At 43.4% G+C, this 27,836-nt stretch overlaps 1 protein-coding gene across 3 annotated transcripts in view; it reads right to left on the bottom strand.

Moving 5' to 3' along the window:
• The window catches only part of SLC35F1 (solute carrier family 35 member F1), a 426,615-nt gene extending 404,076 nt beyond the window's left edge, over positions 1-22,539 (bottom strand). For all 3 annotated transcript variants that reach the window (XM_055535079.1, XM_055535077.1, XM_055535078.1), the window contains exon 1: positions 21,908-22,539. In XM_055535079.1, coding sequence (XP_055391054.1) covers positions 21,908-22,071 — 164 coding nt within the window. In that variant the 5' untranslated portion in view covers positions 22,072-22,539. The remainder of the gene's footprint in view (positions 1-21,907) is intronic.
• Positions 22,540-27,836: the final 5,297 nt, after the last annotated feature.

Below are 27,836 nucleotides of genomic sequence, written 5' to 3' on the forward strand. Positions count from 1 at the left end.
TCTGTGTGACCCCACGGACGGCAGCCCACCAGGCTCCCCCGTCTCTGGGATTCTCCAGGCAAGAACACTGGAGTGGGTTGCCATTTCCTTCTCCAATGCATGCAAGTGAAAAGTGAAAGTGAAGACGCTCAGTTGTATCTGACCCTCAGCGACCCCATGGACTACAGCCTTCCAGGCTCCTCCATCTATGGGATTTTACAGGCAAGAGTACTGGAGTGGGGTGCCATTGCCTTCTCCAGTTCTGTGCTAAGCACCTCATATATTTTTCCTTGGTTATTCTTTCCCACAATCCCCTTTCCTACTCAGAAAACACAAAGCAGCATGTTTCTGGAATGGAAGAGATGAAAGTTACATATTCTGGGTAAATGGAAGTAGAAGGAAACCCTGCCAAAAGCTTCTAAAAAGCTGCAACACCTGCAGACTAAAAATAGCTGCTCATGCAGCCCAGGGAAAGAATCTGTTCTTTTCTTTCAAACTCTGGCCTGAGAAATCTATCTCCATGAATCAGTTCATCAGCCACTGATCAGCTTCTCTAATTAGCTTCTCTAATGACTGCAAGAAAATACAAGGCTGCTTTGTAGGTGGCAAATGGAGGGAACTCAATCCGGCATTGCCTAGACCTCAGGCAGAAATTCTGAGCCCCGAATTTCGAAGCTTGGTAAAAGCACATCCATCTCTTCATTCATTCATCCGACAAATATGTGTTGACTACAATAGCTACTATATGGCAGCTGTTCTACATGATTAAAAAGATTAAAAAAAAAAAAAAAAAAAAAGCAGACAAAAGCCCCCACCCTAAAGAAATACAGCTGCTTTCGTCTAAACTTCCAGTTGTGTCCTGTAGAATATTGTCACTGAAGAGAAACCATGGGTCTTCTGGAAGCCCTTGCTCCCAGCATCTCCCAGATCTCCCAGGACCAAATTAACCTCTCCCCCTGCCTTGAGAATTCAGTATCCCTCCGCTCCTCTAAAAATAAGCATACCTTCTATTTATCCTTTTTCTTAAATGATTTCTACTTCTTCTCCATCCAAGAACAATGATTATTAGAAATCTGTTGTCTACACAATAAATATCAATCCTCCTCCCAAAGAAAATAGGATAACACCATAGCTATACTTGCTTTGAGATTTTCATGTGACTCTCAAGTCCCCGACTACGAAGGAACTCAAGTAGAAAGCTCCACTGCCTTGTTCTTCTGCCTCTTCCTTACACATTTATTCATAATTATAATGACGAACATGTTTCAGGCATGGTGTCAAGGACTATAAATATAATCATATTTAAGCTTCCTCTGTGACCCTGTAAGGTAGGTGTTTTTATTGTAATTTCATAGATGATGAAACAAAAACTCAGTTTAGGCAACGCGCCTGAGATCATGCAATTGTCACACCAGATAAAATCGCATACACCTACCATCAAACCCAATTCACCTTCTCTTATGTAGTAATTACAATCAAAACCCATGGTTTTAGAAACTAAAGGTTAAGTGTATATCGTAACACCACATCTCACGTCTGCAACCATCTCCTAGCTTGAGACCAATCTTACAGTATTCAGATTCACTGTTTATACTGCAGGTAGCTAGAGCTTATGAAAGTATACATTACTCATATTTTTCTTGTGCTTAGTGTCTCCAATATTGCTCAGTCCTCTTAAGTTGTGCACACACAACTTAAACTTCCAAAGCACAGCCTGATCTGAGCCCTACCTGCCACTCCAGCCTCTAGCACCTTGCTACCCTTCACACATGCCTGCTGCCTTCAGAACCAATTTCATTTCCCAGAATGTACAATGGTTCCACTAACAGTTTTGTGATGTGCTGTTTCCTCTGCCTAAAACATCATTCCCTATAACCCTCACCACACACCCACGCGCCTCTCTTCACTCTAAGTCCTCCCCATTCTCCAGTTGTTGGCTTAGCTTTCAAAGGCTCAGATGCCCTCCCCAGACCCTTATGTCAGTGCCCCATGGGTCTCCACCATACTCCATGAGATCTTTCACATACACAATGCCGAGCACTGGCCTGGCACAAAGCTGGCGCAGAACAGATGCTTATCAAACAAGGGAATAAATGGATGATGCGGTGGGGAACCTACCAGCCAGCACTTCCATCCCCTCAATATGTGTCTGATCCAGACCAGCCCGGGATTATCAAAGGTGCCACAGACTCCTATGGGTAATCAAGCCCACTCCTTCTGCTTCCTATGCAACCACGTCTTGGGAAAACCAACCCTTTATACCACAGACTGGAGCAAACCAGCCTCTGCTCTTCCTCGGCAGAGATATCCAGAAAGAGATAAAAGACATGAAATGGCCCTGGCTGGTATTCATCAAAGGTCATCAGTTTCAGAGCAAAGAATGAGAGATGTGTCCATCCATTAAGGAAGAGCTCAATGTCAGATCAAACAAAGAGCAACTCAAACTGGCCAAAACGGTTAGGATATTTATAATTTCATATAATGAAAGTCCAGTGACTTGGGTAAGCTCCAAGCATGCAGCAATGCAGTCAGTTCAATAATATCTTCAAGGACTCAGGTACTTTACCACTCTCCACTCCGCTGTCCTCGCCATCACTGACATCCAAAGGTTGGTTTCCTTCTTGGTCATAAGGTAATGGACAGTAACAGCCAACAGCAAGATGGCTGCTTCTGCGTTTAAATCCTGCAGAGAAAGAGAAATCTCTTCCCTCACCATCAAATGGAAGTCTCTCCCTTCGTTCTGATTGTGCCAACCTGGGGCCTATGCTGCCTGCCTTAAAACCAACAACAATCTGTGGAAGAATGCCAAGAACTCACTGGATTATGCAGACCATCTGGGGTTAGATGGATGCACTGGGAAAGACTGATGGCAGGATGAGAAGGTGGTGACAGAGGATAAGACAGTTGGATGGCATCAATGACTCAATGGACATTGAGGAAACTCTGGGAGCCAGTGAAGGACAGGAAAGCCTAGCATGCTGCAGTCCATGGGGTCTCAAAAAGTCAAACACGACTGAGGGACTGAACAACAATGAGGGACCCAAAACAGGCTCTGGAGAACAAAATCTCCAACAAGGATAGAAAAGAAAGAGTATACTCATTGCCACATTAACGCAATTACTGTATTTTTTCTATTTGCAAAGGCTCCTGAAGATGTCACATGGAAATACTCCCTATTCCTTCTGAATGTGTGGTTGTATTTCTTCTTGCTGACGTTAGCTTCTCTTCGATTTAATCATCTTCTTCTGCAGACATGCTTACGTTGAGTCAGCATTTAATATTTAGAGACTTACTGCTTACAGCAGCTATAGAAAACTGCTTCACTCAACCCTTCACAGAGGCAATACAAATGATATCAAGAATATAAGCCAAATGACTTCATTACTCTTTTTTATGTATGCAGATCTTTGATAATATCATAAAGTGGAAGTTTCCATCACTCCACATCGGCAAAAACATCACGTCTTAGTGATGCAACAAAGGCTAGAGGGAGGGGAAAGAGGCTATTATAGTTAGCAATGCTGTGAATCTGTCCTGCTTCCCAAAGTGTCACATTTGTGTGTTCTGGAAAAGGAGTTTAAAAGCCAACTAGTTTTCAGACAGAAAAAAAAAAGTATGCTAATGTCCATTTTATTCCAGTGCAGATAACTTGTCAAGTTATCCTGAATTCATCTTTGCGGGGTTTATCTAAGTATACTGAGGTGTCCAAAAATTCCCTGGTTGAAATTCTAACCTAGTACACAGGATCTTTAACTTGTAAACTCTTTGCGTGAGCTCTTTGCCCCCAGGACACAAGGACATGGAACCATCACTGAAATGGCTGAGCTGCCATTTTATTCTGAGGGACCAACACTTAAAGAAGAAAGACTACACATATGCTTTAGAAATAAACAACATTTGATGTGTCAGAAGGCCTTTGGGTCTTGTTGTCATGTATAATCAAATATCATACGAGCTGTAGAGGGATTTAGTGGCTGTGTATGTCAAATGACTTGTCAGAATTCTCACAGCTGCCGCACAGACATGTCCTCAAACATTTATTGACCAGTATGCCTCTGAAAGTCTTTGGGTGAAGCTGATTCTGATTCCATGGGTGGGGAGTTTGGGATACAGTTCAGAGACTGCACAGTTGATTCTTGGTGGTCTCCCTCACTTGTGTGCTGTTCTCTAGCCCAGTAGGCTTATAGCTCTCTAGCGCTACAATCTGCCACTCTCTCCCAATGCCTCATGTTCCAAAGCCACCGTTCAGCAGTGCTCCATTCTTTCCTGTGACTAATCTCAGCTCTTGAGAGGGAAGCAATCTAACTGATTAATTGAAATAATAACCGATTATAAAAAACACTGGCAAGCAGAGCCCTAACCTCATATGTGTTTGCATCTCTTAACCACACTTAGAACTGCTTTCCTTGAAGGGGCTTCCCAGGTGGCTCTAGTGGTAAAGAACCTGCCTGCCAGTGCATGTTAAATGTAAGACACACCAGTCTGATCTCTGGGTCGGGAAGATCCCCTGTGGAAGGAAATGTTAATCCACTCCAGTATTCTTGCCTGGAGAGTCCCATGGACAGAGGATCCTGGCGGGCTACAGTTTATAGGGTTGCAGAGTCGGACACAACTGAAGTGACTTAGCACGGCATGCCCTTGAAGCCAACATGCAAAGGATATAAATCTAATCTTGCTTAATTTTCCCAAGGTGATGTATTTAAAGAAGAAATTTAACTGTAATTTCGAACTGCTATAAGTTGTTTAGGAAAATACTTATGAACAGGAATAATATGTGTTCTCCCTTTGCCTCACTTGCTTTGAGCAGGAATTCTATCATAAAACTCTCCTACCTTTGCTTTCTCAAGACACCACAAGACCACACTATTAATTCATTACACAAGTATTATCAACATTATTATGCCCAAGGGCTATGCTGGGAGCTGGGAAAAAGCACTAATCAAACCAGATGGATGACTTCCCTGCTGGTCCAGTGGTTAAGACTTCACCTTGCAATGCAAGGGGTGTGGGTTCGATCCCTGGTAGGGAGCTAAGACCCCACACGCCTCAAGGCCAAGCAAAAGAACAAAAAAACATAAAACTAAAGCAATATTGTAACAAATTCAATAAAGACTTTAAAAATGGTCCACATAAAGAAACCTCTTTTAAAAAAACAGACATGGACCCTACTTTCCTAGTCTTCTTAGTAATCAGTTTCTTTCTTCCCTCTTTTTTCCTGGGATTTTTACCTGCCAGTGATGATGATGGTGATGATGGCTGATATTAATACTGATGCTAATAATAATAATACAACTTTGAGTAGAACTCTCTATACGTCAGATGCTATTCTAAGTGATAGATACAGTCTTTTAGTCCTCACAACAACCTAGAAAAAGAGAAGAAATTGTTTCTAAGATCAGAACACTCAGGTGATACAGTAGGTAGTCTGCTCCTGCTGCTGCTGCTGCTGCTAAGTCGCTTCAGTCGTGTCCGACTCTATGCGACCCCATAGACAGTAGCCCACCAGGCTCCCCCTGGTGGGATTCTCCCTGGGATTCTCCAGTCAAGAACACTGGAGTGGGTTGCCATGTCCTTCTCCAATCCATGAAAGTGAAAAGTGAAAGTGAAGTCGCTCAGTCGTGTCCAACTCCTAGCGACCCCATAGACTGCAGCCCACCAGGCTCCTCCATCCATGGGATTTTCCAGGCAAGATTACTGGAGTAGGAGCCCTGTTCTTAATCACTGCTGCCTATAATGAGTTTGAAATTACTTCTATTTGCATTCCTACAACTGATGATCCCACAAGAAATTTCTTGGCAGAAAGAATTAAAAACTTTGAGGAAAGAGAGTTGACAGAAATGTGAATTGAGTTGTAAAGTATAAGTAGAACCTATGTAGCATAGCTAGTGTTTTCCTAACTCTGTCACCATTCAAATTACCCTTCTATACTTTTTCTATACTCCCTACCTTTCCACAGATCAATTTAAAAAAAAACTAAAACTAAAATTTATTGAGTACCAACTCTATGCCAGGCACTATGGCACACATTATTTGAGAAAATAAAATCAGAGGACATCAATTTGCTGAAAATAACTTCTGTTTTGAAAGGGCCTCTAGCAGACCATTTGGCCCATCACTCAATGGGCTCAATATTTCCTGAGCACTTACTTTATGCCAGGTTTTATGTAAGATGTTGAGTAAAGAACACCCTTCTGGTCCTACAACACATGGGGAGGGTTCAGACAAATAAATAACATAGAATATGAAATGATAGGAAATAGCCAGCACATGGAATGGGACACGCAACTCAGACTTGGGGGTTAAGGGTCTGATGTCAAGGTTTTCAGATGCATCGGTTCCTCTGTGTTTTGGGTGAAGAGTTACAACGTCTCACAGACTGAGCTTCTATATTAGTTCATCTTTGGACAGTACTCCAAAGCATTCATAGCACTGCCGAGCAGCATCTGAAGATTGAGGATCAGGGCTCTAACACACCATTCACAGCCTTACTTTATTCATGGCTTAAGTTCAAAATATTTCCACAGAGAGCTTTAATAGTTCACCAAAATTGGTATTTTTGACATGGGATGAAGCAGTCAATTTTTTTTACTTTTTTTTACTTTGATTCATTCACGTCTCACATGCTGTCTGGGACTTTTTTCTTCATTTGTTCACTTGCTAGCATTTCCCTAAGAAGGGACAGGGATCGATACTTTATGCTTTATGAAGCTAATTACGTCAACGGTTAAAATAGCAGAGAATATTAGAATTGCAAGGTTAGCTCTCCAACGGCTCCCCCATTTCTTTCTGTATTTCACTTGAAAATGTCTTTGCTTCTCGTATTTTACTTCCCACCCCCCACCCCCACCATTTGGAAGAGCGTGTGGTAAAGAATAGCAGACTGCAGAAAATTCTTTTTTAGTAAAAGAGTACATTATAGGCTCTGACTCCTTTACCTGCTACTGCACGAATAACTAAAAAGGAAGAGGTTCCTAAATCCAATGAACTGCTTCTCACTGCGACAAGGGGAAACAGGGAATGACATTTTTGTCGTCGTACCTCAATTCACCAACCCACCGCCCAGGCAGCTGCAGTCACGGCCCAGCAGTCCATGCGCAGACACTCCCACCTGCACACTTTCACGTCTCTGACAAACATATCCAAAAGGAGCAGGCTGAGACCCATTGCTATAAGTGCTTTGGATGGTGCTTTTCTTCTGTCATCTTCAAAGGCATACTCTCAGGTTGCAATGCACTTTGGGGCTAAGCAGATAATAATTATGGTCTCTTCACACTGGATGCAGATGTGTCCACTTATCAGCGTTAGAGTTGCATATGATCAATTTTCTAAAACCAGTGCTGCTGCTGCTGCTAAGTCACTTCAGTCGTGTCCGACTCTGTGCGACCCGAGAGACGGCAGCCCACCAGGCTCCCCCGTCCCTGGGATTCTCCAGGCAAGAACACTGGAGTGGGTTGCCATGTCCTTCTCCAATGCATGAAAGTGAAAAGTGAAAATGAAGTCGCTCAGTTGCGTCAGACTCCTAGCGACCCCATGGACTGCAGCCTACCAGGCCCCTCCGTCCATGGGATTTTCCAGGCAAGAGTACTGGAGTGGGTGCCATTGCTTTCTCCAAAAACCGGTGCAAGAAGCACCTTATACTATACTACTAGCTATACTTACACTACACTAGCACCACTATACTTCTTTTAGTTGCACTGGGGAAGGTCAATCCAAAATGCAGGGACCCCATTAGCAGCAGGAAGTAGATAGGAAGCATTAAGGAAAAGAAAAACTAAAAAAAAAAAAAAAAGAAGAAGAAAAGGAATTAAATCAAGTCACCAGACTCGTCACCACTTGGAACTGAAGTGTTGTAATGAAACCATATGTGGCTCGGGGAAAGGAGGGGAGGGGGAGACAGAAGCTTTCTGTGCTGACTTGTTCCACAGTTGTATTCACACATTCAGATATAGCTAGCTCATAGGTAATTCCACACTGAATATTTTTGTTTTCTTAAGTGATACCAATTCGGTGGTTCCTAAATAAAAAGCCAACACATTAAAAATAAACCATTCTCCTTGAACCAACTCTGAGCCAAAAAAAAAAAAAAAAGCATGGTAAGGAAAGTTGAGGGCTATCTTCAAGAAGGAAACAAACTATTCCAAATGGAAAATTATTCTCTATCAATTTGTGTGTGTGTGTGTCAGAGAAAAACAGAGAAAGGTGGAAAGAGACAGACAGATGAATAGACAAAGATTCATTACAAATAATATCAAATATACATTATTTGGTGCTCAGTTACTCAGTCATGTCCGATTCTTTGCAACCCATGGACTGTAGCCTGCCAGGCTCCTCTGTCCATGGGATTTTCCCAGGCAAGAGTACTGGAGTGGGCTGCCATTTCCTCCTCTAGGGGATCTTACCGACCCAGGGATCAAACCCATGTCTTCTTCATTGGCAAGTGGATTCTTTACCACTGAGCCATCTGGGGATCCCACATTATTTGGGAAATTATATATATATATATACATACATAATAGATGGGGATTCCCACATGGCACTAGTGGTAAAAAACAAAACAAAACAAAACTGCCCGCCAATGCAGGAGACATAAAGAAAGTCAGGCTTCAATGGCTGGGTCAGAAAGATCTCCTGGAGGAGGGCACAGCAACCCACTCCAGTATTCTTGCCTGGGGACTCCCATGGACAAGGAGCCTGGCAGGCTACAGTCCAAGGGATCGCAAAGAGTTGGACATGACTGAAGCAACTTAACACAAACACACACACATATACAAATAGATATTATATTTAAGTATTTACATATTCCCAGAAAGATTCAGAAATGAAAAGTGAGCGATAAAGAGAAGGTCAAGGCACCATGGACTGAAGGCTTCCTTTGTTGATCTTCTCTGGGAACTCATCTTCCAGAAACAGGAGCAAACCTAGGTGTGTTTGGCTACCCGATCTCTCCATCAGTAGATGGGTCAGTACAAGTAAACACATGATCTTTGTAAATACTACGTCCTCCTATGCAAACTCAGCTTTAGGACAAGGTCCCTGATCCTACTCCTGACCCCTCCCCACTGGCCATCACTGAATGGAATAAGCAGAAAGTGAAATTCATCCCAGCACTCACTGGCTGATGGTAGTCTGGATTTTCTTAGGTTGTGAGGTGTTTCAGACTTATTCCATAACTAGATGAAAACTGACCTGCACTATTTTCAAGGACAGACCACCACCTTCTAGACTGGCCTGAACGTTGCCACTCATCAAGCCCGGCAGCACTGGAGGGGCAACAGTTCATTCTGTGATGCTGTAAAGGTCGTTCCTGGCCCCCCTGGTGGCTCAGATGATAAAGAATCCACCTGCAATGCAGTCGATCTCTAGGTCAGGAAGATCCTCTGGAGAAGGGAATGGCAACCCACTCCAGTATTCTTGCCTGGAGAATCCCCACGGACAGAGGAGCTTGGCAGGTTACAGTCCATTGGGTTGCAAAGAGCCAGACACGGCTGAGAGACTAACACAAAGGTCTTTCCTAATTTTCTGACTCCACACACCCTGCAAGAAAGTGCTCCCTCTTCCCATCCTCCACCCTCCCCACTTACTCGTCCCCCACCCCCAGCCTCCCTGCTTTCCAGTCCTCACCTCACCCTGGGACCTTCCGCAGCCCCTCAGCACCCAGTCCTTTGGGAGCCATGTGGAGGGCTATCTCTGGAGGAAAGGGCCCCTGTGTGAGGGCAGTGTTTCTCCTGCCTGCAGCAGGATCCAGATAAGGACAGAGCCTCCAGCCATCCGCGTGTCACAAAGAGCTCCTCTGATCCGCGGGCATCTGGGCTTCCCCTCATTAGCACATTAAAGCTGCTCTGTCCCTTCCCTCTGAGCCGCTCTGTCCGTCCCACTGCCAGGCTCTATGGAGCCTTTTAGGCGCAAGCTCATTGTGAAATCTCCCTGGTTCAAGAGGCACTAACCCTTTCCTGAAGCCTGTCAGCCTCTCCTTAACAAACACAGATACCTCCGAGGAACCATCACTCTGAGAGGTGCGATCAGAAGGCAGGACAGATGCTTTCTGCCAAGTCAGTCTTCCCCTAGAAGAACTTTTCTTAAAATAAAGCCAAAAGTGTTTTAAATCTATGTAGCTTTCAAAAAAAAAAAAAGGAATACATTGAAGTAAACAGATTTTGCCTCATTCATGGATGGGTTGGTTCTACTTCAGACTCGACCAGGCTCGGGAGGAAAACCCCCGAGCCAGCAGCGCCTGTATCTCCAAGTCCTCCACGTGCGGGAGGGCGCCCATCAGCATTCATCCCAGGCTGGGACCGCGCGAGGCCACAAGAAGCCGGGTTCCCCATCCAATTTTGTGACCAAGATAACAGATGCATAGCGCTTGGCAGCTTTCCCAGCCCTCTCCCAGATGTTATTTCATTTAAAACTTCCCCAAATGCAATGGGAAATGGAGGGCTGGGATGATTTTAACCAGTTTACAAATGAGAATTTTGAGGCCACCCCCCCCCACCACCACCAGAAAAAAAAAAACCACGAAGGTCAGTTCCCTGGGACAGAACATCTGACGTTTCACATTCTGAAGGGGATGTCATCACTCCAGGGGCCCACAAAATCTCCAAGGGATGTTTAACTCCCTCTTCTCTCTCTCTCTCTCACCCCACTCCCAAATATAAACAAGCCCCCAATCCTCCCCAGCTCCCCTAAATATGCCCTGCACTAATACCCTGACTTCTTCATAGCTGCATGTCACCAGGGCCCAGGCATCTGTCCTGCCGTCTGATCACGCCTCTCAGAGTGATGGTTCCTCCGGAAGTACCTGTGTTTGTTTCCGAGTTAACCCTTTCCAAGACACACTCTAAACATCAGTAGGTTCTTCCCATCCATCACGCTCCTCACCCCTTCCCCACCACAGATGTTAAATATGCACATAAAGCCTTAGATCCTACTCTGCGTCTCTTCTGTCTCCTTTCTGACTCTCCGAAATAACTGCTTCCCACTTGCCTCTGTACAAACGCCCTATACCCTTCCTCAGCATCCAGCACCTTCAGTCTGAATTGATAGGGTGAGCTCGGAGTTCACAGAAAAAGAAAAGCCTCCATAGAGAGCCCATGGAAATTTGCTGTATGACTCAGGAAACCCAAACGGGCGCTGTAACAACCTAGAGGGCTGGGAAAGGATGGGAGGTTCAAGAGGGAGGAGACATAGGTACACCTATGGTTAATTCATGCTGATGAATGGCAGAAATCAAACCAACATTGTAAACCAATTATCCTTCAAATAAAAATAAATTGAGTAATTAAAACAACAACAATGAAAAGCCACAAGACAGGAATCAGCTTTTATTCTCACCACCAAATCCACCCAATTATCTTCACTGATACCCATGCTCTCCCTCTCCTCTCCTGGACCACGCAGTGTCCTGGCTTCTCAAAGCCTACCCTGTCCCCCGCACCTTGGCTCCTACCATCTCAGTCCTCCCAAGCCTTCCTCCTTCCTCCATCCCTCTCCTTCCTCCATGTTTCCCTCTCCACTGTATCATATCATCAGCACACAGACCTTTTGCATGATGTCCGCTATGAACAGACTCTTCATTTACTTGGCTCCTAGTCAGAGCAGAGTTCCTCAAAAGTTCTGTTTAGAAACCCCCATCTCACAATCCCTCCCCAAACCATGCCATCCAGACTTCCATTGCCACCAGCTGACGCTGTGCTTGTCTGGCCCCTGAGGTTCTCTCTGTTCCTACTCTGTGCCCCTCGGAGCCTGAATCAGAGCCATGCCAGTGGTCCTGCCACTCCTGCTGAGGCCCCGTGTAACCCTGACCCTCCTTTCTGTCACTCAGACCTAGAACCTGCTCTCTTTAACTTCAGGGTCCCTGAAAAGTAGCACTGTCCACTTGTAGCCTATTTCACAGAACTGGGATGCTGCGCTGTACCCCTTCTCATCTCTAAATAGTTTCCCCATTCCAGGGGGTCCCTTTTAGGTGATTGGGTGGAGTCCTTGATACCTGATGCAACTATTCTCAGACCCAACCTGCTGCCTCCTCATCACCAACTAGGATACACAGATTTCCAGGGCCATGACAAGCATCACCCTAAGATGCTATCCTGCCCCATGATCAGACGTACTTCCAGAATCCAGACTCGATGTTGCTCCCTCTTGGATACTAGGCTGGAACCAGTGCTTCTCAAATGATCTACTACAGAATATCGGTTCTTTTTTTCAATTCACCGAAGACAATTCTTTTGGAAAGTGCAGTTCAAAAAATTGACTGCTAGAAAAGTAAAATGGCAAAAACAAAAAAATGAAAATACATGACTCAGTATTTTAATATTAGAAGAAAAGACATAAAAGTAATCTGTCAAGCTGCTATAGATATTTCAAAATGCATACTCCTGATCTATGTCCTCATCTGGTTACACAGATTACACAGTCTGTGAATCAGCACAGGTCCATGGACCACACTCTAAGTAGCTGGCTGCGGCCCTCAGGCTGATTCTCTAGTTCAGGGTAATACTAGGTCTCTTCTGCCCTAGTGAGCAGATGCTTTCCTTGTAGCAAGTTTATAACCTTTCAACAAACAAGTATTAAACACTCACTATGTTGCAGGCACTGTTGAGTACTTTCGCAAAAATAATCTGATCTAATTTTCCTCTCTCTGACCCTGGTCCACACTTCAAATCACAGTACTTCTGTCCCCATCCCATTAAGACTGCTATCTCCACTTCTCCAAATGGCTACAGTAGACACCTAACTGATCCCCCAAACCCTAGCCCATCCCCTGTCCCTCTCTCCTACAGATTTTACCCAGAATATCATATTCAGGCGAATATCATATTCAGGCACAAATTGGATTAAGTCCTTTCTCTATTCAAGAATCTAGAAAATGAAGTCTAACTCCTATAGGAGTGTATAAAGATTTCCATTGTCTGACTCCATCCTACAAGTCTAGCCTTACTTTACTGCCTTTTTACCTATACATAATATTGTCAAACTGAACACTTAATCCTCCTCCAACCTCTTTACTCTATTTGGTTCATCCTTTCTATCAACTCCCTTCTTGCACAAGTTCCTATCTTACCCATCTGCTATAATCAAATGTTTATGTTCCCCCAAAATTTAGGTGTTAAAGCTCGACTCCCTGGTATGATGGTATTTGGAGGTGGAACCTTCAGGAGGTAATCAGATTTAGATGAGGTCACGAGGGTGAAGTCCCCATGATGAAATTAGCATCCTTATAAGAAGAGAAAGGATCTCGCTCTCCCTTTCTCTCTCTCTCCCCCTCCAACATATGTGGATACAAGAAGACAGCTGTCTGCAAGTCAAGAAGGCCCTCACCAGACACACAATATGCCAGCACTCTGATCTCAGACATTTCAGCCTCCAAGAACTGTAAGAAATAAACGTCTGTGTTTAAACTACCCAGTCTATGATATTTTGTTATATCCCCCCAACCTTAGACACCATCTTTCCATGCCAAGACAAACACCAAGCCTGAAGCCTCCTGCCTTGTCTCCAGCCTAGTCTCTCCTTTCTCTGTAGTCTTGTAAAAGCACTTAGTTGCATGACCATAAAGATTGGTTTCCATATCTATAAAGAAAATGATTTTGAGAATAACATGTAAAATTTCATAATATAAAATGTATGCTTTATAATGTAAAAATTTAAGAACTTGAGCCACTATCTACATGCTCATTCAAACACTCTCATAGATTACACCAAGTTCTATAGTAAAGCAATCTAGTACTTCCAACTCATCCTCATGTTTTTGTCATATTTTATGTTTCTCTTACCTTGCAATGCACGAACATGTGCCCAAGCTCCCTCAAAGCTGTGTATGCACTGTCAGAATGTTACTATTTCTAGGAAACTCTATTTTCTTATGTTATAATGGCAATGACCTGGATAGGTTCGCCCTGAAATGGCAGGATGAGATCCAAGTCTTTTCTCCGTTTCCTTCTAACACTTTGAAAGTAGATGAACATTAAGGCCTGTCTTTTTTTTTTCCCCGGTCTTTTTTTTCTCTTTTAAGTCGTAAGTGAAACAAATTTTATTGTATTCATCAAGAAAGATCTGCCTCTGACGCTTTGTATACTTCAAGTAATTTTATTATGGGTTCAGTCTCCCTTTTGAGTAGTTTTCTTACAGGAAAAACAGCTAAATTATGGGACTTTTAAAAAACAATCTCTGTTAGATCAGCTTGAAAAATCTAATCATTTTGAGAAAAGATGTATGTTGTCTTTATTTCTACTTTACTTAAATTGTCCACTCGATGGATAATATTGGAAGGGTAATAACAGAAACTAGAGCAATGCACTCAGGAGTCCACTTCAGTCCACACCTGTCTGGTTCATCACTGTGATCCAGCAATACTCAATATATAGTAAGCATTTAATAGAGACTCATTAAATAAATGACTGACTGATTAAATGAATGAATGGATGGATGAGAAAAAAGAGAATGCAATGAAGTATTTGTTTACACAATGGATCAGAACCTTATACTAACTCTAAGCCAGGAATTATTAGGAATTGGAGCCCTACCACTCTAAATCTGAATATAATTAGCATGATTTAGCTTTTAACCTCCTTTAAATGCATTTTCAGCTGTACTAAGTTTCCCTAATTAATTTGTTTAAAATGGCAGGAATTGATGGTTTTTCCCTAATTAATTTGTTTAAAATGGCAGGAATTGATGGTTCATAATATCAGAACTTGCAAAATGGTATGTAAGGTACTTTTTAATCATCACAGTTACAAAGGTAAATTTTCCTGAGATAGTGTTCAAAATTTAAATCCAATAGAAAACAGTATTTTTAAAATTTTAGTAATAGTATATTTAAATCATGTTCATGTGGCCACTGATTGAGACATGTTATTTTTCTAAGAAAACATTTTCTAAGACACTGATTTTAGTGTTTCGCTTGCCATTTCCTGGGAAATCTCTTCTCAACTTCTGTGCATTCAGCTAGTACCTGTATAAAACAGAATAAGTTCAATATGGATCACATACAGGACAACTTATTTCTATGATTCTAGCATCTAGACATTTGGAAGCTTACAATTAAGGATTAAACATAAAAATTCAGATTACAGATTACAATCATTCACTCTCAACAGCAGTACCTATGCCAAGTTTCGCAGTTAGATTTTGAGGTCCTTCAAGCTAAGAATAGTGTTTTGCTATGTATGTGTCCCCCAGAAAATGCCTCAACACACAGCAAGTGATTAAGGACAAATAAATGTACATATAATTAACAGAGTAAGAAGGCAATGAATGGAATGGAAGAAAATATTTGCAAATCATATATTTGATAATGGGTTAATATCTAGAATATATAAAGAAATCCTACAACTCAACAGCAACAACAAAATCCAATTTAAAAATGAGCAAAGTACTTAAATAGACATTACGACAAACACAGACAGTGTGCTAAAAAGCAAAAACATCACTTGGCTGACAAAGGTCCATAGAGTCAAGGTTATGGTCTTTCCAGTAGCCATGTGTGGATGTGAGAGCTGAACAATAAAGAAGGCAGAGCGTTGAAGAATTGATACTTTTGAATTGTGATGCTGGAGAAGACCCTTGAGAGTCCCTTGGAAAGCAAGGAGATCAAACCAGTCAATCTTAAAAGAAATCAACCCCAAATACTCTTTGGAAGGATTGATGCCGAAGCTGAAGATCTAATATTTTGGCCACCTGATGCGAACGGCTGACTCATTGGAGAAGACCCTGATGCTGAGTAAGACTGAAGGCAGAAGGAGAAGAGGGCAACAAAGAATGAGATGCTTGGAAGGCATCATCGATTCAATGGACATGAACTTGGGCAAACTCTAGGAGACACTGAGGGACAGGGAAGCCTGGTGTGGGGCAGTCCATGGGGTCACAAAGAGTCGGACATGACTTGGCGACTGAACAACAACCTGAACAGACATTTCTTCAAAGAAGATACACAAATCGCCAACAAGTTCATGAAAAGCAGCTCAACATCAGTGATTATTAAGGAAAATCAAAACACAGTGAGGTATCACTTCACACCCATTAGGATGGCCACTATCAAAAATAAACACACACACAGTGTTGGCAGGATGTGCAGACCCTGGAAAATGCAAAATGGTATGGAGGTTTCTCAAAATGTTAAAAAAATAAAAACAGAAATTTAGCAATTCAACTCCTGGGTATATAGCCTAAGTTCTTGAAAAAAGGATTTTGAGGAGACATTTGCACATTCATTTTCACAGCAGCTTTATTCACAACAGCCAAGAATAGAAGCAACCTAAATGTCCCTCAACAAGTGAATTTAAAAAGTGTGATATAGACAGATATAGAGATACAGATACATAGACATTACTTAGCCTTAGGAAATCCTGCCTCTTGTGCTAATGTGGATGAACCTTGAGACCATTATGCTAAATAAAATAAGCCAGTCACAAAATACAAACACTGCATGATTCCATTTATATGAGGTATCTACCAATAAAATAACCAAACTCTTAGAAACAGAAAGTAGAATGGCGGTTGCCAGGGTCAGTGGGGAAGGGAAAAGAAGAGCTATTGTTTAACAGATGCAGATTTTCAGTTTTGCAAGGAGAAAAAATTCTAGAGATCAGCTGCGTAATAATACCCATCAGCTAGGACTGCTGTACGGTACACTTAAAAGTGGTTAAGATGGTCAATTTTATGTCAAGTGGTTTTGGCCCTTAACATAAATGAGTGTGTACTTATAGATGCTTAAGCCATAGTCAAGAAGTATACCAAATAGTATGGGGTATTCTTCCAGGTGCTTATTGGAGTTTGACTTCCTAAGTATACATTTTTAGAAACATAATCAAGAATTAATGTGCTTGAACAAGGTACAGTGAATGCTCACTGGCCTGAACTCGAATGAGAAAGCTAAACTAAAACTTGGTGGTAGTACTTCCGCATGCTGCATGCTGCTTTTATGAGAAATGGCAATTAAATAAGCCATTAATTAAATAAAGCCACAATTAAGCCAAATAAGCTCTTGCATTAAGTAACTTAGAACTATATGGGCAGTCGAGTCAATTTGCTACATCATCTACATCCATAGCAGTGTACAGTAAAAACGGACATCTCTTATTATATTCCTGTGACACTGAAAGATCTTGAGTAAAAGGTCACAGAAAAATTACATGAAGATAGGTCCATTTCCTTCCACATTACTTCCTTGGAAATGCACTGTCTTCATCCAGGGTAAACCAAAATTCCTCTAATATGAACATTCCTTTTTCCAAGCTCTGTGCAAAAAAAAAAAATACACTGATCTTTTATTTTTATAATATTGTCCTTTAGTTAAAAATAAATGTGTCCTTCAGACATCTTGTGTTTACTACTGATCTCAGAAATGTCTGTTTTTAATCACACCATCCTGTTCCACTTGGAATACTTTGTATCAATTATCCTCATTACTGGTTGGTCTTCCCCTTTCATTCTGACATCTGTTAGGAGAAGCAGCTTGAGGAGGAACCTCTCTATCAATTTTTTAACAAAAACCATTTGATAAATAAGGATCACCTAAGAGATAATAGATGTCTTCATCAACTGTACTTAACAGGACAAGCATAACCCTGTTCTTGGCAGGCACTCCAATGGTTCACCATGTTCTCTCCACTTTATTTAATAACCCAGAAAAGCTATATATACATACTGTTCCATCACATACGGTAACTCCCCACGTGGATGTCAATTCTATGTAGGCTTGCTAGCAACTCTTCCACGTATCCTTTAATGCTCTTTATAATTCAGAAAAGTTTCACATATTTGAAAATTACTGAAATATATCAAAATGTAACTTAGAAACCAGTTAAGTTAGTTTTAAATCAGATGAATGGATAACCCAGAGTCACACTCATGATTCTATTCTAATGATTAAACATCCCCACCACAAAACTCAAAAAGGCAGGAACCCCCTTGAGACAACCCAATTCATCTCTTATTGGAGAGAAAATGGGTCAAAACTGGAAAGTCATGCTGATTATTATTAAGATCTGAAAATAATATTCAAGTGGGGAAAGATAAAATCACACACATGCAAAACATAAAACAAGCCATCACTCATTTTTCACAAACATTTTATTAAGAAATAATTTTAGAGGAGAAAATCTTCAGATACTACATAGGTCAGTATCTACTCTTATGTTTCTAAGAAATCTACTAGTATCAACAGTTTCTGTGTGAGGGTCATCAATTGTTGCCCTTCAAGTACTTTCTTTTTTGTCATACCTTGCTTGCCTGTAGCAGGGTAATAAATGTTATTCCACAGTCAAGAAAGAAGTGAATAGGAGTTTGCCATAATTTTTTTCTTCTTTGAACCAAGATATTATTCTAAGTCTTTGGGAATTAAAGAAGTAACAATTATATCAGCATCTAAATCATTTGGTATTTTTTGCACTGACAGAAGCAATTTTTATTAGGACAGAGGAGAAGCACGTGACATATCCCATTAATTGGTTTAAAAAAATTATCTAGCACCTCCTCTTTCACCAAAACCATGGATACTATTATATTCTACTCTAATGTTTCACAGGGAGTAGTCAACCAGTGGGGGCTTCCCTGGTGGCTCAGATGGTAAAGAATCCGCCTGCAATGGGGGATAGCTGGGTTTGATCCCTGGCTTGGGAAATCCCCTGGAGGAGGGTATGGCAACCCACCCCAGTATTCTTGCCTGAGAATTCCATGGACAGAGGAGCCTGGCGGGCTACAGTCCATGGGGTCGCAAAGAGTCAGACACGACTCAGCAATTAAGCACAACACAGCACAGCAGTCAATCAGTGAGGCGACCCATTTGTCATATACGAAAGGGAATATCCAACTCTACGAGCCTTTAATGAAAGGGGAAAAGGATTTGGAGCTACACTGTGAAGATAAAATGGTGCAGGACAATGCAAGGCAGATTGCATTAAGGTAACACTGCATTTTCCTTCTAAGATTCTTGAGAGCAAGTACCTTTAATTATTAATTGGTACTTCTCTCTTTACCTGTCCCTAGGTAGACAGGATATAGGTAACATATGTGTTTGCATTTCCTCCTCTGGGTTAGCAGGTAGCTATTATTACAGGCCGTGACCAGTGGCAGGCAGTTCACCAGGCTTGCGATGCTCACACTTTGACCCTCCTCATCCCAGAACATCATCCTCAGTCTCTCGGCACCACCTCTCTGGCCCAGTGGGATGCTCAGAGAGAGTAACAGGGGTGCAGTGCCCCTCTCAGTCACTGAAGACACTCAACTGGCCAGCTCACAGCAACAGAACGCTGCCAGCAGTACATCTCCAAGCCAGAAGTTAGAGGGATATTTTTCACATTGGCTCCAAGCTTCCAGATTTGCAACCTCACTTTCTGCTAGCAGCTAAGCTGCTGCAGGCCAGGGTTAGATGAAAGGAAACAAAGTCCAGAAGACAATTAGTTGATACGGCAAGACAAGTGAAGGAAATACAAATATTAAGGAAAGAAGAAGAGGAAAAGAAGAAGAAAAAGGAGGGAAAAGTGATCTTTAGCTTTTAGAAAAATGAACAAGGATTCTTGTGATATGGCACCCCATGGGCCAGCCTTAAAGCCATTACTGGACTAGTCCAACGCACCTGGAGGGTTCAAACTAGAGGGGAGCCATACTGAAGTGCCGGCATAGAATCTCAAAAATTCCACTCCCCACTCCATGCTCTTTTATTCAGAGCTCAACCATTCAGCAGTTACAACTAGTGCTGTCTCCTGTTGCCATAACCATGGAGCAAAAGTCAGGCCCATCAGCATGCTAATGAAATTAATCCACCATGATTTTTATACCTATACTGATTTTTTTTTTTTAGTCTCCTTTTTGGCACTCCTTCTCAAAAGAAACATTTTCTTATCCTTTAAGGATAAGGAAAGACCATTATTTAATGCCAAATAGTACACGGAAAATTTTGCAAAACTTTGAAAGACAACCAAATGTTTCAGTTGAAGTCTAGAGGCTATAATCCTAGGGTTCCATTCACAGATGTACGAGCCACGGAATGTCACGGACTCAACCTTTCAGTCTAAGTTCCTCCTCTATAAAACTCATGTCATAGATCACTGAAAGCTAATAAAACACGTTTCCCCCACAATGTCCCATGACTTCAATTCACTTGCTTACGATGTTCCCACCACCCTCCCTTAGATAACAGAATTCTGCTGAACAACGAAGTCATGTAAAGCTTTATACTTTCCCAAGTCTTTTCTTCTGTATTACCCCATCTATTTCTCAAAACTATGATAAGAGAGGTAAGACAAGTATAAAACACATTTTATAAGTGACGAAACCAGGGACCAAGATAAACAGCTCTGCCCCGAGCTACATGGCAAGTCAGCGGCAGAGGAATGATGGCACACCAAGTCCCCTCAGCTCCTGCCTCAGTGATCTTGTTATTCTGGACTCTAAGATTCATGAAATACCATGAAATAACCTGCACAGAATCAATAATAACTTATAATCAAGCAAAGATAAATGAACTGTAGCACCAGGTTTTTTCCCCAGTTTGATGAGGGAAATTAATAATTAACATATTCTGCATAAAATTTTAAACATCCAATGCCAAGGCATTTATGATTCAAAAAAAAAAAAATCACAGGTATTCATAAAGACTAGGAAGCCCGCCTAATATGTACTGAGCCAGCATCTTCTTGATTTATTCTGCCCATTATCTTTTAAATGCAGTATTTTGGAAGGTGTTATCCTAAGCTACCAATCAGAGGAAAGTAAAGACTTGAGTTTCTATCACCATCTCTTGTCTCATTTCAGAGTGAATTTCTTCTCCTTTGATAATAAATGGAAACACCCAGAAGTACCCACAAGCTAATCCTTAAGTCTTCACAAGGGATTCTTGAATGGTTTGGGATTTCATATAACTAAATTACACGATACTCGGAAAATACGGAGCTTTTTAGGTTTCTATTTCTGTACGTATTTTGTGTTCCCCCCTAGCGCTTCCAGCCCCAAAGGGCTCGAGGTGAATCCCTTGTGGGACTCTCAGCTACCCACAATAGCGCCCTACAAAAACCTGTATGAACAGAGCAACCTTCTGAGTTATTCCCAACAGATACATGGGAAGGCACACAGGTACCCAAATAAAAACATATAAAATCAGTCCTCTATTTGAATTTTAAGGGTCAGTTCTTCAATCGTGTCAAGTTACTTTAATAGAAAAACTCCCTTTCGCATCACAGCCGACTCAGGGGCGCCAGAGGGGCCCCATTTCACATCAACCCGGGTTCTCATCCTGAACGCCTCATCCTTGCTCCATCCACTGCGCAGATTCCAGCACTGGAGCCGGCCGCCAGTGTTCGCTTCCTCTGGCTTTGCAACACTCGGAGCCTCCTTCCTCACCCCTTTCCCGCAACATTTGTGCACTTTGCCTGGGTCTGACCCAGGCCTCTAATCTCCCCTTCCCCGCTCCGGGCCAGGAAGAGCCGGAGCAGCAACTGGAGCACTGGGCGGCAGAAGTGGGTCCCCTCGACCGCCCACGGGGGCTGCTGCCGCCGTGACCCCATCTCCCGGCGAGGGGGTGCGAGACCTCCCGGCGGACGAGAGGCCGGCGACTTCCACGCCATCCCCGCAGCCCCGCGCCTTCCCGGCCACCCCCGGCTCCTCTCTCTGCCCCGGAGCGCCAAGCTGGGGCCCGGGTGGCAAAGAGAATTGAGGCGACACGCGTGTGCGAGGGTGTGAGCGCGGACAACCGCAACCCGGCAAGCACAACCCCGCCTCTCCACGAACTCCCGCCTCGGACCAGCCGGCGCCCGGACGCTCGGCGGCTCCCCGCTCCGGGACAAAGCTGCCGCGCGGCCTCGCCGCCAGCGCGGGGCGCGTCGTCGTCCGCCCTCCCCGGTCTCCCCGCCGCGACTCCGTCCGTCCCAAAGGGCCTCGGGGCCGCCCGGGAGACGGAGGGGGTCCCCTGCCCGGCGCCCCCGCCGCCGCTCACCTGTTCAGCACTTTGCGGATCCTCTGGCGCACGCCGGCCCGGGAGGAGGCGGACAGGGTTCCGCCGCCGCTGCCCTCGGCCGGCAGGTTCTCGATGGTGGTCACCACATGGTTCGGCGGGGCCGGCGGCGGCGGCTGGTGCGGCTGCGGCTCGGGGGGGATCATCACGGCGGAGGCGGCGGCGCGGCGGCGATCAGAACGCGGCCGGGCGCATCGCGCGCCGGCTCCGGGCCCGGGAACGCGCGGAGGACCCGGCCGGGCGACCGCGGCCCGGGGAGGCGGTGCTGCCGGCCAACCAGCGAGGTGGGGGACGCCCCCGCGGCTAAGGCCGCCGCCGCCGCCGCCGCCGCCGCCCAGCCCGCGGCTCACTCCTCTCCAGTCCTAGGGCGCGCACCCTCGCGCCGCCGCCGCCGCCGCCTCCCGCCCCGGCGCTTCCCCAGCTGCGTCCCCCAAGTCGCGGCACGCCCCGCGAAGTGGCCGTGGAGGGTGTCGCGCGGGGGCGCCGAGCGGCCGGTCAGCTCAGGAGATCTCCGCGGAGAGAGAGGATGGGGCTCCGGCCTCGCCTTTTCTCCCGGTGCCCAGGTCGGCTCGGGGCGAGCGGCGACAGTGGTGCTGGCGCCGCCTCAGCCAGTTCCCCGGCTCGCTCGGAAAGCTGCCGTCTGTGTCTCTCCGAGTGAGAGACTGAGAGTGAACCGGGAAAGCCGGGCGGGGGCGCAGCGGAGGCGGGGAAGCGGGGCCGGGCGGGGCACGCGCGCTCCGTTCTCGCCAGAGGGCGCTCCCGAGGTGCCTGGATGCCCCTGTGCTCCCGGTCCCCGTCCATCCGAGGCACCACACGAGGCGCCGATTGTTGGGGTTTTTGGTTTTTTTGAGGGGGGGAGGCTGGAAAGGGGAGGGGGAGCGGGTTCCCGGCCTGTGAGGTTAAGAATAGATCCTCCTCTTTAGTTGGCGGGGAAGCCCCGCTCCTGCCGAGAAGCCCCAGAAACTAGCACCACCTTCCCGGGACAGCGACAGGATGCTGAGAAGCATGCCGCCCAGATTACAAACCCAAACTCGAGTGGATATCCTAAACAATACACCTACAGTCACCATAATGGGCCTGGAGGAAACTGGAGGAGAAACAACGTCTCACGATCATTCTGGGAACGGGAAAAAAGCCTAGCGGACCAACTCAGCGTCTCGGTTTCATAGCGCGGTGAGAGAAATGTAGGCAGATTTGAGTTCCCTTCGTGCCTCTGAAACTTATTAGCAGAGACTCCCTAAGCCATTTACTTGAATTCTGAGACACAGACTCCTTTGGGCAACGAGGCTACTTTGTGTCTCTCTCCCCGTGGAGCTGTAAGAGTTAAATGAGGGGAACCATCCAGCAGGGGACCCTGACAACTTCTTTGGTGGTGGGTTGTGGTGCTCTACCTCGGATCCCCACTCTCCAAGGGAGAACCCCTGTGTACTGGCTCAGAAATCTTACACCTGCATACCATATTGCCTCCAAAGGAAACTGATTCACTGTCCCAAGCATCTCTTAGACCTCTTGATCCAGATCGCAGTTAATAGTGGACTCCTTAAAAAAGAGAGATTTTTCACATTTTACTTTATCTAGATTCCCTGGATAGAGATTCTACAGTGAAAAATGATACACATTAATTTTGTTTCAATTTCACACAGTATTTGGAATTATTTGCCCTACATAGACCCAGGTTCGATCCTTGGGTTAGGAAGATCCCCTGGAGAAGGGAATGTCTACCCACTCCAGTATTCTTGCCTAGAGAATCCCATGGAGAGAGGAACCTGGCAGGCTACAGTCTATGGGGTTGCAGAGTGGGACAGGACTGAGCAACTAACACTCACTTTTCATATCTATGGAGACATATGCTGATACCACCACTGCGAAATGCGCTGGAAACCAGCAAATAAAAAAAATATTGGTGATAGGATTTGCTGCAGAAAAGGGGGTTGTGGAGAAAGCAACACTCAAGAAAGTAATGAATTAGAGTGCCATACTGAGTGAAGTCAGACAGAGAAGGCGAAATATTGTATGACATCCTTTATATGTGAAATGAAAAAAAATGATACAAATGTCTACGTACACAACAGACTCACAGACTTTGAAAATGAGATTATGGTTGGGAGGAGTAGGGGGGAAGGGATAGTTAGGGAGTTTGGGATGAACATGTACACACTGCTATATTTAAAATGGATAACCAACAAGGACCCACTGTATAGCACATGGAACTCTGCTCAATGTTATGCGGCAGACTGGATGGGAAAGGAGTTTGGGGGAGAACGGATACATGTATATGTATGGCTGAGTCCCTTTGCTGTTTACCTGAAACTATCATAGCATTGTTTACTATAAAAGTTAAAAAGTTAATTTTTTAAAAAAAGGTATTAACTATCTGATTAACAGAGGGGAAATGGAAGAGAAGAGGATAAAAAGAAGATGAGATTCTTTTTTTTCTTGGTTAAAATGTAAGTTTCCATTCCTTTAACAGTATTGGGATCCCTTTTTAAAAACCATAAAACATTTGAGGAAACAGTCATCTAAAAAAGTTCTCCAATCTACATTTCAATTTATGTAACTTCCAGTTCCCACCTGAAATATCTCTAAGGTCTTTTTCTACCAAAATTAACTCAAATTAGAACATTTCCCCTTTTAAAATGAACACACTGTCCCGTTCTTTCTCAACAGCCTTTCATTCTCAGATTTTTTCCACCTCGGACACTCTGAAGAATTGTTACATATAGGACCAGGGTTTGTAATCTCATGGGCATTAAGATTCTAATAGTTCATAATAAGTTTGCCCTTGGAAGACCCACCAAGTGTAGGAGACGTGAACGAAATGCACTTCAGCTGAAATAGGCAGCAAATCGTGGCTGGAGTCTCTGCATTAAAACAACATTTATGGTCATTTCAGGTGTCTGCCTAGAATGACTGGTTGCTTCCGTGCCCTCTTCCTTCACATTTGGCTTGTTTCCCTTTGACTATTTTTGGCCCATCGCAACTCAGTGCTGTGTCTGTACTCTAATGTCAGCATTTGTGCCTGGTCATTCCCCTCAAGAGACCGCTGAATGCAAATGATCTAAATCTCCAGCGAGTCTGAAAGGGAGAAAACCAAGATGGGAGGGAGCAGGATGAGAGATATAGGATTTCAGTCTTGCTATAAAGACCCCAAAGAAGCCTCCAGCCTTGTGTTTTTATTATTCTTTATGGTAAAGGGGATACAACGTCAGCTCCCCTTCTTATCCTCCAATTCTGCATTCATAAGCATCTCTTAAAAAGGAGCTGAATTGCATTTGAGAAACAGAAACAGGTACCAAAAGCGCAAAGGTCAAGTGGTGTGTCTAAATGGAATTAAACAGAAAAGATGTGGGAAGACCTATTTCTCTTTTCCCTGCTGCCTCCTTGGCCTCAAAATCTATCCTCTGAGCTGTAAACAAACAGAAGAGGAATGAGGTCTGTTGGCTGGGGATGTATGTAGTTTTTCAGTGCTGGCACATGGATGTCAGGGTCATACTTGATTGCTCAGTTTACCTCTCTGGCCAGTTGTGGTTAGTGGCACATCACTATTACAAAATTTTCATTCCATTCTTCACTTACATCTTCTGAGCCTCACTTCAGACACGCACATTTCTGTTGTTGTTTAGTCACTAAGTCGTGTCTGATTCTTTTGTGACCCCATAGACTATAGCCCCCAGGCTCCTCTGTCCATGGGTTTTCCCAGGCAAAAATACTGAAGTGGATTGCTATTTCCATCACCAGGGAATCTTCCTAACTCAGAGACTGAACCCACGTGTCTTATATTGGCAGGCAGATTCTTTACCACCGAGCCACCAGGCAAGCCCACATTCTAGCACTGCTGAATTCCTTGAGGAAGCACAAGTTGACTCTCAGCTACACCTTCGCTAACATTGCTGATTTTGAAGACACGTCCACTCATGTAAGAAAGAGTAGAATTTCGTCTGTGATTCAGACCTCAGAAATCACCAGGCATTTTGACCCATCTGTTTAGCATAGACCACACTTTTGTGTTTATCAGACAAAAACTTCAAAGTTGTGCTCCAAAAGTAACTGATGATTCTCCCCAAATTGTTCAACAGTTGTCTGGAATTGCTTGTGCTGCTGCAAATGCCCAGTGCCCATCTACTTTCCTTGTGCTGTTATGTCACTCTTCTCTTTCTCTCCTAAGTCTGGTTGAATCTACTCAACACATGCTACTAAACACATGGTATCTCGAATGATAGAGCTTCAGAGTTTCATTCACATAATTGAATTCATGCAGGAGAGAAGAAAGTAAACTGGTGGAAAATTTGTGGAGAGGGTAAAGGGAAAAGAATGGGTAGATCTTAACAGCAAGTAAAAAATAAAAATTTTTAAATGGTACTTAAAAACTCCAGTGATAACCAAGAGTTGTTCAGGCAGGAGGTGAAATGTAATCATAGTTCATTAATTGTCTAAACTCTGAATAGTGTTTGCTAAGCCATAACAGTGCAAACACTGCCTCTTGATCTAGTTAAATTTATAACTAAACCTGATTGATGAGAGGATGGAATGATGCATATGTATATTTACGGACAGGAAAACACAAAGCTAAACCCACAGCTTCCATAGTGAGAAATCAATCAATAAGAGAATCAACTAGGACAGTGGAAAGTGATTGCTTTTGGTGAAGGGAAAAAATGGTGGAAGGGAAAAAACCAAGGTTTTTGCTTAACAAAACTTGTGGGATTGAATCTCGAAACTGTGTGCTATGACTGACCCATGTTGATGTGTGGCAGAAACCAACACAAGTGTAATTACCCTTCAATTAAAAATAGAATAAAAGGAAATTAACAATGTGCAGATATAAATTTGACAAAAATAAACATTTTTTTCTAAAAAAAAAAAAGTGGGGGGAAATACAGAAGTATAATCCTGACATTGTTTTTCCTCCACTGAATTCTTGGAGTTGTCAACACACCTGCCTGAGCAAATGCAGATAACAGGGGAAAGAAGGGCAAGAGTGGCAACAATTTCTTAGTTAAGCTAACAAATAATCATCACAGTAAATCTATAGGTAGATTCATTAATTTGCTAATTGTGCTTCCATTCTCTAGAGAGATCTATCCTTTCCTCATTGATAAACCTTCAATTTCCCATTAGATTAATTCAGCTACAATTCAACAGTTTCTTGTCTGTAAGGTTGACATAACATGATAGAATATTAATAAATGGTGAGACATCATTTTCTAGTTAATATCCTTTGACAGCAAAGTGGGGAAGGTAGGAAGATGGTAAACATCTTTTTTTTCACTTGGCAAATCAGAAGTTAAACATGGTTTAGTTTATTCATTCAGTTGGATACAGTAGATTTGTCCTTACCCTTTAAGGTTATGAACATGAGTGAGTTGTTAAAGTCAATGGAAATAAGTTATCTCATATCAGGTATTTTTCAACATTAAATTGTCAAATAATGAAAAGGCAAATAGCCTACCTCCAACTCAATAACAACTTTTCTTTTATCTATAAATTCTTTTTTATTTTTAAAGCACTTCTACTTATTTTTCCCCATAAATACAAAAGCCTATTTGTGCTATTTTTGTTTACTCAGAAACCCAAGTGAGCTCCTAATTTTGTATTTAACTTCAGTTTTTTATTTTGTGACTTACAGTAGAGCCTGCCATATTCTCTACTTAGTAATAAACTTTACAGAGGCCCAAAACCCTACTAAAGGTCAATTTTTCTCCAGGATAATTTAGTTAGGGCTGACTTTGCAAGGTCATGAGACTCTATGAGCACCAGTTACTTGTGTATTGATTCAGTCCTAAAAGAATGTCTCTGTCATCCAGCACTGGGGTGTATTCAGCTCAGAGACAACAATAAACAGCATCAGTGTTCTATGTGGAACCCGTGTAAAGCTCACAGGTTTCTGTGGGATCTCAAACTATGAGTGTTA

The sequence above is a fragment of the Bubalus kerabau genome, chromosome 9, assembly GCF_029407905.1.
Source record: "Bubalus kerabau isolate K-KA32 ecotype Philippines breed swamp buffalo chromosome 9, PCC_UOA_SB_1v2, whole genome shotgun sequence".
NCBI lineage: Eukaryota > Metazoa > Chordata > Mammalia > Artiodactyla > Bovidae > Bubalus > Bubalus kerabau.